General features: G+C 51.9%; 2 protein-coding genes across 5 annotated transcripts; one reads left to right on the forward strand and one right to left on the reverse strand.

Annotated features, from left to right (window-relative positions):
• Window positions 1-1,976: 1,976 nt before the first annotated feature.
• On the forward strand, window positions 1,977-6,635 carry SLC25A35 (solute carrier family 25 member 35). 2 transcript variants are annotated; one of them, XM_065910031.1, is made up of 5 exons: window positions 1,990-3,681; window positions 4,737-4,802; window positions 5,256-5,408; window positions 5,736-5,870; window positions 6,030-6,635. In XM_065910031.1, exons 1-5 carry the CDS (start codon window positions 3,307-3,309, stop codon window positions 6,201-6,203), a joined length of 903 nt encoding a protein of 300 aa, XP_065766103.1. In that variant the 5' UTR covers window positions 1,990-3,306; the 3' UTR covers window positions 6,204-6,635. The 2 variants fall into 2 exon arrangements, with proteins under 2 accessions (XP_065766104.1, XP_065766103.1); XM_065910032.1 differs by lacking the exon at window positions 5,256-5,408 and having other exon boundaries at window positions 1,977-3,681.
• RANGRF (RAN guanine nucleotide release factor) lies at window positions 6,601-12,198 on the reverse strand. 3 transcript variants are annotated; one of them, XM_065910035.1, is made up of 6 exons: window positions 12,130-12,198; window positions 7,826-7,912; window positions 7,620-7,736; window positions 7,259-7,415; window positions 7,083-7,168; window positions 6,601-6,879 (listed from the first exon to the last, which is right to left on the reverse strand). In XM_065910035.1, the coding sequence occupies exons 2-6, from the start codon at window positions 7,900-7,902 to the stop codon at window positions 6,756-6,758; spliced, it is 561 nt and encodes a 186-aa protein (XP_065766107.1). In that variant the 5' UTR covers window positions 7,903-7,912; window positions 12,130-12,198; the 3' UTR covers window positions 6,601-6,755. The 3 variants fall into 3 exon arrangements, with proteins under 3 accessions (XP_065766107.1, XP_065766108.1, XP_065766106.1); XM_065910036.1 differs by lacking the exon at window positions 12,130-12,198 and having other exon boundaries at window positions 7,280-7,415; window positions 7,826-8,047; XM_065910034.1 differs by lacking the exon at window positions 12,130-12,198 and having other exon boundaries at window positions 7,826-8,046.
• Window positions 12,199-12,203: the final 5 nt, after the last annotated feature.

The following is a 12,203-nucleotide window of genomic DNA, read 5'->3' on the forward strand; positions in this document are numbered from 1 at the left end:
TGCCCTAGTCCCCAGGGGCTTCCCTGGTGGCTCAGGGGTAAAGAATCTGCCTGAAGGAAACATAGGACATGCGGGTTTTATTCCTGGGCCAGAAAGATCCCCTAGATCCCCTAGAAATGGCAACCCACTCCAGTATTCTTGCCTGGAGAATTCCATGGACAGAGGAACCTGGTGGGCTACGTATAGTCCATGGGGTCGCAGAGTTGGACGTGACATCACACACACACACATGAACTCCCCAGGTGCTGCTGCTGTTGTTCCAAGGACTGGTACTTTGAGAACCACTGCTACAAACTCAAAAATAAAAACAATGATGAGCTCTCATCCTACAGCAGATAGGGTAGGGGTCCCGGAGAGAGAGGACCCCATATGGCTTTCTTGACAAGAGAAGCCATTTTGTGATCCAAGCCTGGCTACAATGTTTACCCTAGAACAGATCTCAGTAATTAAAATCTTAGAGGAACAAAAGAATGCAAGAACAAAGTAAAAGCCTTTAGAAGCAACAGTTCAGTGATAAAAAAAAGAGTCCTGGGTCCTCCTCTTTTGAACTGTGGTGTTGGAAAAGACTTCTGAGAGCCCCTTGGACCACAAGGAGATCAAACCAGTCAATCCTAAAGGAAATCAGTCCCAAATATTCATTGGAAGGACTGATGCTGAAGCTGAAGCTCCAATACTTTGGCCACCTGATGCAAAGAACTGACTCACTGAAAAAGACCCTGATGCTGGGAAAGATAGAAGGCAGGAGGAAAAGGGGACAACAGAGGATGAGATGGTTGGATGGCACCACTGACTCGATGGATATGAGTTTGAGCAAGCTCTGGGAGTTGGTGATGGACAGAGAAGCCTGGTGAGCTGCAGTCCATGGGGTCACAAAGAGTCTGACATGACTGAGGTGAGCGACTGAACTGAACTGAGGTCCTCCTCAAGGGATATACATAACAATCCGATCTTTGAGTTGTTCTAGGGGAACAAAGGTCCCCCACACAGGTGGGGAATGGCAACTTCTGGCTAAAACCTGCAGATGGGTGGGAACCTAAGGAATGATGATTTTAACCTTCTTCTGTAATTTGTGATTTCAATCAACGAAAGTTTAGACTTTTGCCCCTATTCTGTGCTGGATTCTCTTCTGCTCAAGCCCCGTCATGAATAAGCAAACCCCAGCCAAACCTCTTCATGAATATGCACATACCGTTAGCTTCAAACTTCCCTAATTTTGCTGTTCAGGAAACATCGCCGGTATTCTCCTTACTTACAAATCTTCCTTTCTCACTCTTTGGCTTGGTTGTGTCTTTTGACTCGACACTCACTGAGATGAATCCAGTTTTTCAGGTGATAATCCCAGCCAGCAGGTGGAGGCATTTGCGGAGCATTCCTTGGACATTTTCAGGGGACCTTTTCAGAGCCTCTCTTGAGAAGCCGTGTTATCTGCTCCATGCCTCCTACCTAATTCAAAATCTCAGTGATTTAGCAGTAAGCTGGAGAGAAAATATTCAGACTCAGCTCCCCAGCCCTAGGAGTGTCCAAGAACTCCCATTGTAGAGGAGTCAGAGTAAACAATTGCTAATCAAATCAGAAATAAAGGTTTCTCATTTACTTGAGGAACAAAGCAGGATGGAAGTGGCTAAAAAGCTTTAAGGATCAGGAGAGATGCTGAAGTTGAAGAGTGATTTGGAGGTTACCAGGATAAGGGGTGCCATGGGAACAGGATATGCAAGGGCACAAGAAGACTAATTGAGCACCTAGAGAAAATCAAACACTTTCACTCAGGCTTACACAATACATAATTATCATTCCCATTTTACAGATAAAGCTCTGAGATGTTAAGAAACTTGCCTAAGGCCATCCAGCTGGTAATCAGGAAGACCCAAACTGGACCTCAAAAGATTCTCTGGGTCAGTTGTGCCCCCTAACTCCTCCCACCCCAGAAGACATCCCTTGTTCTCCTGCCATCTTTCTCCAAGCCTTCCCCTTCTTTTCTCAGAAGTCCTTGCATAATTAACCATTACCAGGCTCATGAAAAAGGACAGGAGTCCAGAGTCTCAGGACCTCTTCCACCTCTTGCTGGCCTTGTATAACCTAGGCCCAGGGATCAAAATCCCACCCTACTCAGCCTGCCTGCCCTTCTCTGGGTTACTGTGAGGATCAAAAGAGCATAAGGATGTGACTACGTTCCCTGCGATTCTTCAGGACCCCTTCCCCTGCACCCGCAGGCACCACATCCCCGCCCTGGAACCTATTATGCAAATATTTTACTCAGTCTAAGGATATCTGTTCAGTGCAGGGGCGAGCTCTCCTGATGTCGATCCGAGGAGTGGATCTACAGTTTGGCAACCTCACCCGGCGACGACCCGGGATAGAAGAAGAAGGGGAGCCCTCGGTTCTCAAAAGGAGCAGCCCCAAACAGGCCGATGAACTGCCGTCTCCGCACTCGGCCTCTGCGCCCGTCCAGGGACCCAGGGTTCAACCTCTCCTCCTCCCTACCAGTGATTAAAAAAAACTCCGCTCCCGGGGGACCCCTCCCAGCACTCCGAGTCGACAGCCCAGGTACCGGTGCCGGGGTGTGGAGAGTTAACTCCAACCGCTTCTCAGCAGATTCCGGGGGCCGGGTCGCCTGGAGCACCTCCCATTGGCCGTCGAGCCGGCTCGGCGTTGATTGGCTGCGGCTCTCGACTACGCCTCTCCAAGGCTTCTCATTGGGCGCTGCTCTCCAGTGATCGGAGTGTGGTGGCCAGGCCTCCGTAGGCTACCCGGGGTGAAGCTGCTGCGGGCTCCGGCAGATGCCTGGGGGCGCTCATCCTCTGCTGAGTCTTGACTTCCTTCCCCCCGATTCAGACCTCGCTGCTGTCCCGGGACGCCACCGGATCTACTCCTGATCCTCTTCCTCCTTCACCTGCTGATTTTCTTTCCGCTTCCTCCCCCGGACCCGTCTCCCAACTCCGCTTTCCCCTCACCTACTCCCGACCCCCGTGTCTGGTCATCCTAAGCATCCCACCTGCTGTCCTCTTGACTTCTGCCCCTTCTTGACCTCAAATCCCTTAATTAACAAGTCTCTGTCATAGCCTTCTCACCAGACTCTCCTAAACTCGTATTTCTCTCTTTACCATCTCCTGACTCCCAAATTCCAGCTAACCCTTGACCTCTTGACATCTGACCCTGACACTCTATAGATTCCAGACCTCTAAATTTCTACCTCCTGCAGCCCGGACCCCTGGAACTGAGGCTCTCCCCAGGATATTCTGACCCCATTTCTAAAGTTAATTTTAACTTTCTTACGCCTGGACCAGTTCCTGCTACTGCTGTCCCACCATGGACTTCTTGATGAGCGGCCTGGCAGCCTGCGGTGCCTGTTTGTTCACAAATCCCCTGGAGGTGGTGAAGACCAGGATGCAGCTGCAGGGAGAACTGCGGGCCCCGGGCACCTACCAACGGCACTACCGAAACGTCTTTCATGCCTTCATTACCATCGGCAAGGTGGACGGCCTGGCGGCCCTGCAGAAGGGCCTGGCCCCTGCCCTCTTATACCAGTTTCTGATGAACGGCATCCGGCTGGGCACCTACGGGCTGGTGGAAGCTGGGGGCTACCTGCACACGACTGAAGGCACACTCAGCCCTGTTCGTAGTGCAGCAGCTGGGGCCTTGGCTGGGGTCATGGGAGCCTACTTGGGGAGCCCCATTTACATGGTGAGGAGAAGGGTCTTGCCTGGGACCTTCCAGGAAGACCTTTGGTGCAGGGTGGGTGCCTGGGCCTTCACTGAGGTTGGAAGTGGATTTGTGTAGTGGAAGATGAGTGGTTTGATTAATATACTTAAGCAAGTCTGGGGATCGGGGGAGGTCCTGGGCATCACAGAATTACCATCCTGTAGTCTGCCTCTGAGTTATCTGGTATAGGTGAAGGGTCAGGAGACTGAGATCCAGAAAAGGAAATGACTAGCTCAAGATCACACAGCTGCTTATTGCTAGGACCAGTCCAGTCCTTGCTTGGCTTCATTGGTGGCTCAGTGGTAAAGAATTCACCTCCAATGCAGGAGACGTGGATTTGATCCTTGCGTTGGGAAGATCCCCTGGAGAGGGAAATGGCAACCCACTCCAGTATTCTTGCCTGGGAAATCCCATGGACAGAGGAGTAGCGAAAGAATCAGACACTACTGAGTGACTAAACAAGAACAAGGCCCTGCTTAGTGCTCTTTCTGGAAAGACACTGTGAGGCAGTGAGGTCTGTAGAAGGAAAGGTAATCTGGTCTCCCTCCCAGGTTATGAGATTCAGGGACAGTGACCTCTCCAAAGCCAGCTGGAGGCAAGAGAGCAAGTTTTGCAGAGGACCCCTCACAACCTGCCCCAGAGTCTGATGTTGGAGCCTGGTCATGGTAGTGGCTGAAGATCCTATCTGCCAGTCTGAGAATAGGAGATGGCATGAAGAGTCTGGATACCAGGTCTCACCTAACGTGAACAGTCTTAGGAAAGGTTGCCATTCTCCACCCCCCACCCCTACCCCAAGGGAGGGAGGATGTAGAGAGGGTGGGGTGCTTTGCAGTGCTAGGAGATCCATCCCCTGGGATTGGAGCCAAGGGACGCAGTCTCATGACCAATTTGTTAAGTAGGAACAACAATAATTATCAGATTAGAAGGATATTCATTGCTGAACACCCTAACGAAAGTGTGAAGGGGTCAGGCATTTGGGTTTCTGAGGTGGGAGGCTGACCTCTGAGCCATAGGCTGTAATACTCTCTCTTCCCCAGGTGAAGACACACCTACAAGCACAGGCAGCCACAGAAATCGCTGTGGGGCACCAGTATAATCATCAGGTGAGGGTTTTCCAACCCCCAGCTTGAGTCCCTGCCCATTCTCTCCCTTCTTCCCCCAGCTTTCTGCCTGTACCCAGCAGCTCCAACCCAGCCACATATCTGCCCAGCCCATCAGTTCAGCCCTACTCCACCCCTGGAATCCACCCAAACCCTCTTTCCCCTATGTTCCCAGTTCCTCTAGTCTTCTGCACCTGTTTCTCCTGCCCCATCCTTTTGACCTGCTAATGTCCTCACTTGCATATACCCTGCCCAGTTCTGGGGTGGCGAGGGAGAAAAGGATAGGTTGGTCAATAACTGAGGGCCACATTCCTGCTCGAAGCCTACAGGGACCTGGTTGTCTAGACACTGAGGTGCCTGTGATGGACCCATCCTTATCACTGTTAGGAGGTAGCAGCCCCTGATGCTTGGGTGACTGAACCCCGCTCCCATGGTCTTTCCCCCGGCCCCCACCAGGGCATGTTTCAGGCACTAACCAAGATTGGCCAGAAACATGGTCTGGTGGGGTTGTGGCGTGGGGCCCTGGGCGGCCTGCCCCGAGTTATCGTCGGTTCCTCCACCCAGCTGTGCACCTTCTCCTCCACCAAGGACCTCATGACCCAGTGGGAGGTACTGCCTGGGAAAGGGGTGGGGCCACCCTGGGAATGTGGGCAAGTGGGGGGCAAGCTGAAGCGGGCTCAGTTTGAATTGGGACAGTGCCGACATTCAATGTGAGGGGGTAGCAGGTAGTCTTGGGGGAGGGTCACTGTCTCTCTAACCTTCTACCCAGGTGTGCCTGAGTCCCCAGTGCCTTGCGCTCTTCCTCCTTTGTGTTATCACTCGTGGAGTGGAAGCTCCCTGAGTTACTGGCTCTCTCCTGTATCCCCAGTGCAGGGCCTGGCCTTTCCGTGGGGTTGAACGATTGGCTGACAGAGCTCTCCCTTCCTCCCCCATTAGATATTTCCACCCCAGAGCTGGAAGGTGGCTCTGGCGGCCGCCATGGTGAGTGGCATCGTGGTGGTCCTGGCCATGACACCCTTTGACGTGGTCAGCACAAGGCTGTACAACCAGCCCACAGATGCTCAGGGCAAGGTAAGGGAGTGTCCTGGGGTGCGGGCAGGGAAAGCTGGGGGATGGGGGAAAGCAGATTGTGGGTACAGGTCGGAACCCTAAAATGCAGCGTGCTGAGGTGAGGCTCCTGGTGGGCTCTGACAAACTCCTTCCCTCTGCTCTTCCTCTCCCACCTCTCAGGGCCTCATGTACCTGGGGTTACTGGACGCTCTGCTGCAGACGGCTCGGACAGAGGGCATTTTTGGCATGTACAAGGGAATAGGTGCCTCCTACTTCCGCCTTGGCCCCCACACCATCCTTTCCCTCTTCTTCTGGGACCAGCTACGCACGGTCTACTACACGTACACCAAATAACGACAGCCGCTCTTCCCCACTCCAGCAAATCAGCACTCCTTGGACTCTTCTGACTCCATTTTTATAACCGGGAGACTTCTGACCAGATGGCCTTTCATCCATCAGAGGAGGACCGCCAACACCACTCCCCATCTGATTTCTCAGGATTGAATCACTACAAGGGATACTTTCCTTCCCTTTCTTGGGTGTTGCTTTAAACCTTCCCTGCCTATACTCCTGCACATTTCACACCGCTCTCTCAGGGCTGAACCTGTCACTCCAAAGTGTGTTTCCTCCCTTTCTCCACTCCTGGCCTTCGGTTCCTTCTGATACCATGTATAATTTTAACTCCACCCGTCCAAGACCAAAGGGAATTGGAGGGACCCAGGTGTTCTGTTAGATTTCAAAGGCACAGAGATTATATTGGTTATAAAGCAAGTTTATTTCTGCAGAGAGGAGGTGTCTTGTGTTTATGCACTGGAAAGGAATTAGGGGAATATATCCAACCCTTTGTTCCCCTTGCAGAACAGAAGCCCCAGGTCTTCAGAAGCATTATGCAGCATTTCAGCATCCTTACTGGGGACCAAAGATGTTGGGATCATGAAGGGTCAGACTGGTCACAAGCTGTTCAAAGTCACCCAGGCTCCAGGGCAGAATTGACAGATTTTCCGGGCCAAGAGATGACCTATTCTCAGGGCTTGGGGTGGGGAACAGATAGAGAACATCATCTAGGCCTCGAAGCTCCCATTTTCCCAGAAGACCTGGTTATTTGTGACCCCAACTTCGTGGCCGACTCCCACTTCCTTGGAGACCCCCACCAGCCAGTCTCCCTACTCTGCCCCTCCAAGCCTAATTCCCCTGGGGACCCAATCATTATCCACGTGCCCTTTCTGTCCTTACGGGGGTTGATTGAAGGTGAGCAGGAGATCAGTCTGGTACTGGGGCAGCCGCAGCAAGGCCTGATGCAGTGTCACATACTTGGCTACCTAAAGAGATCAGAGTCTGGATGCTTACCTGATTCCCCAGCGCCACCCCCTTCACCCCTCCAGGACGTCTCATACTTCTTTGACCCTCACCTGCTGATTTTCTTTAGCTACCTGCTGTTGGCCAGAGAGGAGCCAGGCTTCTTGACAGCAGCCCCTCAGGGCCAGGTTCTCCAAAACGAGGGGCTGCACAGTCTCCACTTGCACAGCCCTAGCCTCTTGCACCCCGCCAACATCTTCAAAATGGTACCTGGAGTTGAGGGAGCAGGGTCAGGGAGGGGCACTTGTTACTGCCCCTTTCAACCATCTCTTAAATCCTAAGCTTCTCTCCCTTCCAATGATAACACGTTGCCCTTGGAGTTCTCATTGCCCTGATTAACCGTCCAGCCACAGGCCCGCCCACTCCTTCGGCTCAGGTCCTCCCATTGGCCAGCCGCGGGCCCGCCTCCCTCACCGGGCAGCCTCCTCGCCCTGCACGTGGGCCTGCAGCTCTAGAAGTTCGATTATCAGGCTCTGGTCTGTCACGCGATGGCAGAAAACTTCTTGATTGTCCGGGACCGGTCGGAGGTCGCTGGAGAGAGGCGAGGTAGACCCTGGTTGACCCCGGTTTCTTCCCGCAACCCACCTAGTCAAATTCCTTTGGTGCCTGGGCCGTCTCACCTTACGTCAATGGCCCCCGGAGGGAGAGTGGCGGAGAAGGCGCCCCCGAACAGTGGATAGTCTCGCGTGGGCTCCATGGGCCTGAGACTAGAGTATAGGCATTAAAGATTTAAAAGAAACCCACATGGGGCCACGTGCCATCACTTCCCTGCGTTTCTCTGCAGCCGTGGCCACCTCCAGGTCGCCCTTGGTTTCCGACTCTTTAAGATTTGGCCCCGCCCCGCGGTCGCTCTGGCCAATTGGCGCCCGCGCCTTGGGGGCGTTGCCCCAGCGGAGCAGCTCCCGGAAGCCAGGCTCTCAGGAGGGCACTGGGCGGGACCGCAGGGTCCACTAGGAGGTAAGACCTCGGTTTAGAACTTGTGACGCCCACTTGGTCACTAGCCCGCGCCCGGCCTCCTCGTTTTAAAGGGGTCGCACTTTCTGAGAATGTCGCTTGAGAATCTCCTTAGGGGCCGTTACTCATCCAAAGGACCGACGTCTTTGTGGGGTCTCCTGAAGTGTGTGGAGGAGGGATAGTTTCAGGGTCTCCCCATATTACTCTCGGGGCCTCTTGACAGGGAACGGACTGTCAACCAGATCGCTAATTCCCGGATGCAGGGAATTAGGGAAACAATGGGGCCAGGTGTTGGGAGACCGGGTTAGGATTCATGCCTCACGCCTTCCTGAAAGCAAGACCCAACCTGGGGATTATATATCTAATCCTCTCAAATCTTTCCTTGGGAGCTGAGGTGAGGCGAGGGGATGGAGGGGTGGGAAGGAGGCGGTCCCCACCCCTCACACACAGACACACCTGGACGGCAGTGTGGAATAAACTCTGTTGTTTTTCTTTTATAGATTTTTAGAGTGGGCTTAAAATTTCAGCTCAGGTGTATCCTGAAGCTATCCTGAAGCTAATTGCTTCATTCATCTTTGAGCCCCAGCACCTGGCAGAGTGTTTAGAGCATAACAGACATGTATTGTTGAGTGATTGAATAAACCCAATAGGGTGAATTTTGGGACCCAGGGGACCACCCTCAGGGGCTCTAGATGTCATTTACTTGCCATCCAAAAACTGAGCTAGAATATTCTCATCCTGAGGCCAACCCACCCACTGGGTTCCAAGTGCCATCATACTTCTGGACCCTAATAATTTTGTTACACCGAGGCCAAGGGGCACATATTCTTTGATCCCTCATCTTACCAGGCCTTAAGCAAAGGGCTGGATATACATAGGCTATTTAGGACCCAACCCTTACCCCACCTGGAATTTACAAAGAACAGTGGAGCACACTTTGAGCCTTTTTTTTTTTTTTTAACTTTTACTTATTTTTTTGGCAGTGCTGGGTCTCAGTTGTGGCATGTAGGATCTTTAGTTGTGGCATGTGGAATCTGTTGACAATTCCCAGATCCAGGATCGAACCTGGGATCCCTGCATTGGGAACTTGAAATCTTATCCACTGGACCACCAAGGAAGTTCCCTTGAGTTTTTTTGTTTGTTTTTTTTTTTTTTTTTTTTTTAAGATTTGTTTGGTTTTTGCTGTACTGGGTCTTTGTTGCTGCCTACGGGCTTTCTTGTTGCTGAACATAGGCTCTAGGCTGTGCGAGCTTCAGTAGTTGCAGCTCCTGGGCTCTAGAATGCAGGCTTAGTAGTTGTGGCACACCAGTGTAGTTGCCCTGAGGCATGTGGGATCTTCTGGGACTAGGAACCGAACCCAGGTCCCCTGCATTGACAAGTGGATTCTTAACTACTGGACCACCAGGGAAGCGCCACCTTGAGTCTTAAAAGTTGCCTCAGAATTCACCAGGTCATGCTAGGGCTATTCTAGCCAAGGTGAGCATCAGGAGCAAAGACCTGGAAATGTGAGCATCAGTTTGGCAAGGGTGCTGTGGCAGGGAGCTTTGAGGCTGGAGTGTTGGTCATGTGCAAGTTGTTTATAGAACATGCTAAGGAGCATGGATTCCTCACTTATGACAGCCAGCATCAGACCTCTCTTAGGATTAAAGGCAGTATGGATATAGTTGAATCTGAATCTGTTTCAGGCAAAGAGAGTGGACTGTTTGATCCATGAGGAATTAGAAAGAAGGAGGGATGTTGTTATAGAAGCCTGAGGAAGTGGAGGAGTCTGGACAAGGTGAACCAAGGAAACCAAGTCACAGGGTCAACCCTGCTGCCTCCCTCAGCATCTCTGTCCCTCCCTCCCCATTTCTACTGGCTTGCCCTCTGCCGTGTCCTCCCTGCCAGAGGCAATACTGGCTCTGGTTGCTTTGCGAGCAGTCAAGCAGATAGGGAGTCTTGGAAAGGGGCCTGCAGGGACACAGAAGTTAACAGGACCCCGTCACCAGGCACAAGGGGTGAGGGCCTATTCGTGGTTCAGGAAGAGGTGAGACTAGACTACGGAGATTGAGGAAAACACCCCCAACTTCCTTGCTTTGGGTCTCTGGCATGTCAGGTGTCATGCTCTGCTATGACATGCTGGGGAGGCCTGGCCCTCCACAGTTCTGGAGCTCTGGGGGCACGGGTTAGGTGGGCTCTTCCAGATGGTGGGAAGAAGTCCTCCAGGAAGTGACCGAGGTGCAGGGCTGGATGTCCTCTGGGAGTGGGTGGGAAGGAAGCCCCAACTTGGCAAGTTCCTGCTCTTGACTCTCCCTTACCCTTCACCTTTTTTCGTCTGTCACTAATGGGCTCCCCAACAGCTGATTCTTTCTACATGTTCAAGTTCAAACTTCCCAAGAGGCTGGATCTAATTAGGTCAGTTTTTTGCCATCCAATTTGAAAGTACCTCTTTGGCCAGCTGTCCTGCCTGGCCATTTCCCAGGCCAATACCCAGATACAGATAAGCTCTCTTTGTCCATCTGACTGTGACTAGGATGACCCATATCATGGGAGAGAGCTCATTAGGCCACTTTTCTCAAGAGAGTGTGAACATATGTCCAGCTCCTGGCTCACCTGTTGAAGTAGGCCTGCAACTGATTGATTCTCTATCCCTGGGACATTCCTTCTTCCAGTGCTCTGCATGCATTTGATGCAGCTTTTTATTTTGGGCTCAGGTGTCCCCAAGCCTCCACCCCATCACCTTTGGGGGCATCTAGAGGTGGAAGTGATGGACTCAGATCAGAGAAATGGCTCAACACCCAAAGTCAAGCATCCCTTTAGAGTAAGGGCAATGCATATTTCTACTAAGCAGGGGTTTTTAACGTTTTTGCTTCCATGCACCTCTTTGACAGTTTGGTGAAGCCCATGGAGCCCTGCTCATAATAATGTTTTTATTATAATTTTTAAAAAAATATTTAGCTGCAACACTCAGGATCTTTGATCTTTGTTTCAGCACATGGGCTCTTTAGTTGCAGCAAGCAGGATCTAGTTCCCTGACCAGGGATCAAACCCCGGCCCCCTGTGTTGGGAGTGTGGAGTCTTAAGCCACTGGACCATCAAGGAAGTTCCAAATTGGCATATAATTTAACCTTTTCGTCTGCTTTGTTTTGCCAAGCCATTTCCTTGTCACCTTCCCCAGATGTCGTATTTGGGAGTCGAGAGGGCTGTCTGTACTACTTAGGGAAAGGATCTAGGAGAGAGAGGAGTTTGCCTTGCTGTGAAAACAGGGTCAGCAGAGAGTACTCAGTGGTAAGGAGAATAGAGTGATTCCCTAGTCCCTTCTGTTGGCCTGGATACCTTCCCAGGGGCATCCCAGGATGCTCCAGTGACATGGGCAGTGGGAAGCCAGTTGGTTAGGCTGTGAGGTTAGTGATGCCATTCCTTCTCAGCCTCCTTTTTCTGCCAGTCCCTTCAATGTTCCCAGGCTCTCCTCACTCCTCCCAAATAACCTTCCCCATACATAGACCAGTGCCTCCCAAACCTTCATCTCCATCTCCATCCCAGATCTCTTTTTGTTGTTGTTGTTTTGGCTCTGCCACCCATGTGGCATGCAGGATCTTAGTTCCCTAACCAGGGGTCAAACCCACGCCCCCTGCAGTGGAAACATGTGTCACCCCGACACCTCAAACTCAACAGTCCTAAGCAAAGCACATCATTTTCCTTCCATGCATGCACCATCTTCCTCTATAGTTAATGAAGTTATTGCCTACCCAGTGGTCCAAGCAAAGAATCTGCACTTCATCATCAACTCCCCTATCTTTCCTTCACATCCAGTTCCTGGTGATTCTACCCACCACCACCCTAGTCCTGACATCACTGTTTCTGTCTGGAGCATGCAAAGTACCCATAGTGGCTGGTACTTCTAGTAGGCTACTCACACAGGAAGGTCTTTCCTGGAGCCTGAGATAGGTCTCTAACCCAGGCCCCACCACAGCAGTGCCCCAGACTCTACCTTCTGGCTTATGGGCTTTCTCACATCCTCTCTTGTCTTCCTTCTCTGCAGCTGGAGTGATCATGTCTTGCTCT

Source organism: Muntiacus reevesi, chromosome 18, assembly GCF_963930625.1.
Source record: "Muntiacus reevesi chromosome 18, mMunRee1.1, whole genome shotgun sequence".
NCBI lineage: Eukaryota > Metazoa > Chordata > Mammalia > Artiodactyla > Cervidae > Muntiacus > Muntiacus reevesi.